The sequence below is a fragment of the Adiantum capillus-veneris genome, chromosome 13 (genome assembly GCF_014529385.1).
Source record: "Adiantum capillus-veneris isolate H3 chromosome 13, ASM1452938v2, whole genome shotgun sequence".
Lineage (NCBI taxonomy): Eukaryota > Viridiplantae > Streptophyta > Polypodiopsida > Polypodiales > Pteridaceae > Adiantum > Adiantum capillus-veneris.
Window position 1 is genome coordinate 7,762,989 of NC_140943.1, and position 2,480 is coordinate 7,765,468.

Below are 2,480 nucleotides of genomic sequence, written 5' to 3' on the forward strand. Positions count from 1 at the left end.
ATGACACATCTCACCCCATTGCTCGTGTAGGGGAGATACCTCTAAATACGAAGAGTGGGAAATCAAAGTACTTAGCAGATGTACTTCATGTCCCAAACATTACAAAGAATCTTGTTTTTGTTGGACAAATGGTTGAGCAGGGTTTGTAGGTTCGCTTCAATCCCAATGGCTGTTATGTAGAAGATTTCCAGAATGGCTGTAAGCTGATCATAGAGGGCAAATGTGTGGGTAGAATGTTTACGCTGAATGTAGACATGCTTGAGGTAAAAGCTGCATTATTTGGAACTGAAGGAAGGGAGCACCGGAGGAGGGATAAGCGCTCGAGAAGTGGCACAGATGATCAACAAGGCGTTGGATGGGTACTTCCCCGATCTTAGCACCAATAATGGCAGTGATGAAACAAAGATAGAGATCATAGCAGAGCCGGGGCGATATTTTGCATGCGCACCCTTCACGTTGGTGGCGCGCATCTTTGGCAAGCGCGTGCGAGGAAGCAGGAGAGAGTACTGGATCAACAATGGAGCCCATCATAGCTTTCCCATGATTTTGCTACCCCTCAACACGCTCGTGCCGCCGCCCGTCCCCTTTGCTTGCGGATCCAAGCCCTACAACATGAGTTGCCAGGGCCTGCCTCTGTTTCCTTCCAACATTGTTGGCCCCACCTACAGCGCCCTCGACACTCTCCTCAAGGGCCACCCCTTGCCAGAGCTCGAGATCGGCGACCTGCTAGCGTTCCCCTTCATGGGCGCCTACACCAACTCTCTCGCTACTTCCTTCAATGGTTTCGGTGTCACCCACATCCCAGCTTTTGGCTTTGTTGTCGGTGACAAACCGGACTGCATTCTTGCCGGCCGGTGACGTGGCGTACTGGCGTGCTAAAAAGTTCCCCACAACTCTGGATTTAATATTTTCAATTGGTTTTTTGTATGCCCTATTCTTTGCCTCAGTGCAGTACTAGCCTAGTATACAATCTTTTTGGTAAACAATGCTCCTTGAAAAGCTTGTGTCAGTCCTTCTAAATCCAGGTCGGTGTAGGTATTATTCATGCCTACATCAATGTGCCCAGGGCTAGAAAAAAACATTATTCCTAACCGATCAAAATAAGGGGAAACTTGAAATTCTCCCGGTTTTCAGGTCAAAATTTGAAGCTTTTGCCAGTAATTACACTGAAACTTGTGTAAATTTTCCGTTTTTCTTAAAGGCAAGCTTAAAATCTTATCGGGATTTTATAATTTCAGCCGGTTAAAACACACTAGACCCCGGTTGTTTTCTAACATTGAATGTGCCTCACAATCTCTCTTGACAAAATCAGTTTTGCTAACCGAAGAAAATAAGGGTAGAAATTGTCTAATTGTTGTAGAAGGGGGGGGAGGGGGAGGGAGAGAGAGTGGCATCTCTAAGGTATTCCACTCACTTACAATATTCCAGGTCGGTGTAGGTATTATTCATGCCTACATCAATGTGCCTCACAATCTCTCTTGACAAAATCATTTTTTCTAGCCAAAGAAAATAAGGGTAGACATAAGATAGTTCTGGCTTTGGGATCAAAATATGAAGCATTTTTGTCACTAAGTACACTAAAACTTGTTATATTTTTGTCGGGTTTTTCAAGTCAAGCATGATTTTGGAATTTTATCCGATTAAAATATACTACACCCTTCAATTTTTCGCGCTAATTATTAGTATATGCCCCTAGATTCTTCTTATTCATTCACTACTAACCATCTTCAAATATGTAACTTACATCTTGCTGCTTATTTGGCAAGGTTTTCCACATTCAATAAACAATTCACCATTTTCGGATCAAGATAAATGCAATTACATGCACCATATGCAAGAAACATGATTACTGTATGTGCAAAAATCACGTGATACATATGCACTATGCAAAAAATCAAATCTGTCCAATTTTTGTAGAAGAAGGAGGGAGAGAGAGAGAGAGAGAGAGAGAGAGAGAGAGAGAGAGAGAGAGAGAGAGAGGATGGGGTCAATGAGAGACAATGAGTGGCATCTCCGAGGTATTCCACTCACTTACAATATTTCCCAAATTGTGCTGACATACTTTGATCGAGATAGATCCAATTACATGCACCATATGCACGAAACACAATTAATAGACTAGTCCTTACAAAGTTTGAGGTCGGTATAGGTTTACATGCCTATAGAAATGCCTTATAACTTCTCATCGAGATTTGCCAAAAACATTCAAAATTTGAAGCATTTGCCGGCAAGTACCCTAAAACTTGTTATAATTGTTGTGGTTTTTTCGAGGGCAAGTTGGGATTTTGCAATTTTAGCCGGTTAAAATACACTACACCCTTTGATTTTTGGCAAGCATTGCACCTCGTTACTAATTAGTATATGCCCCTAGATTCTCCTTATTCCTTCACTGCTAACCATCTTTTGATATGTAACTTACATCTTGCTGGTTATTTGGCAAGGTTCTGCACATCCAGTTAACAATTTAGCATAATCAGATC

At 42.1% G+C, this 2,480-nt stretch overlaps 1 protein-coding gene across 1 annotated transcript; it reads left to right on the forward strand.

Moving 5' to 3' along the window:
• Positions 1 to 336: 336 nt before the first annotated feature.
• On the forward strand, positions 337 to 858 carry LOC147443568 (lysine decarboxylase 1-like). The gene has a single exon (XM_086527670.1). It carries the CDS (start codon positions 337 to 339, stop codon positions 856 to 858), a length of 522 nt encoding a protein of 173 aa, XP_086383796.1.
• Positions 859 to 2,480: the final 1,622 nt, after the last annotated feature.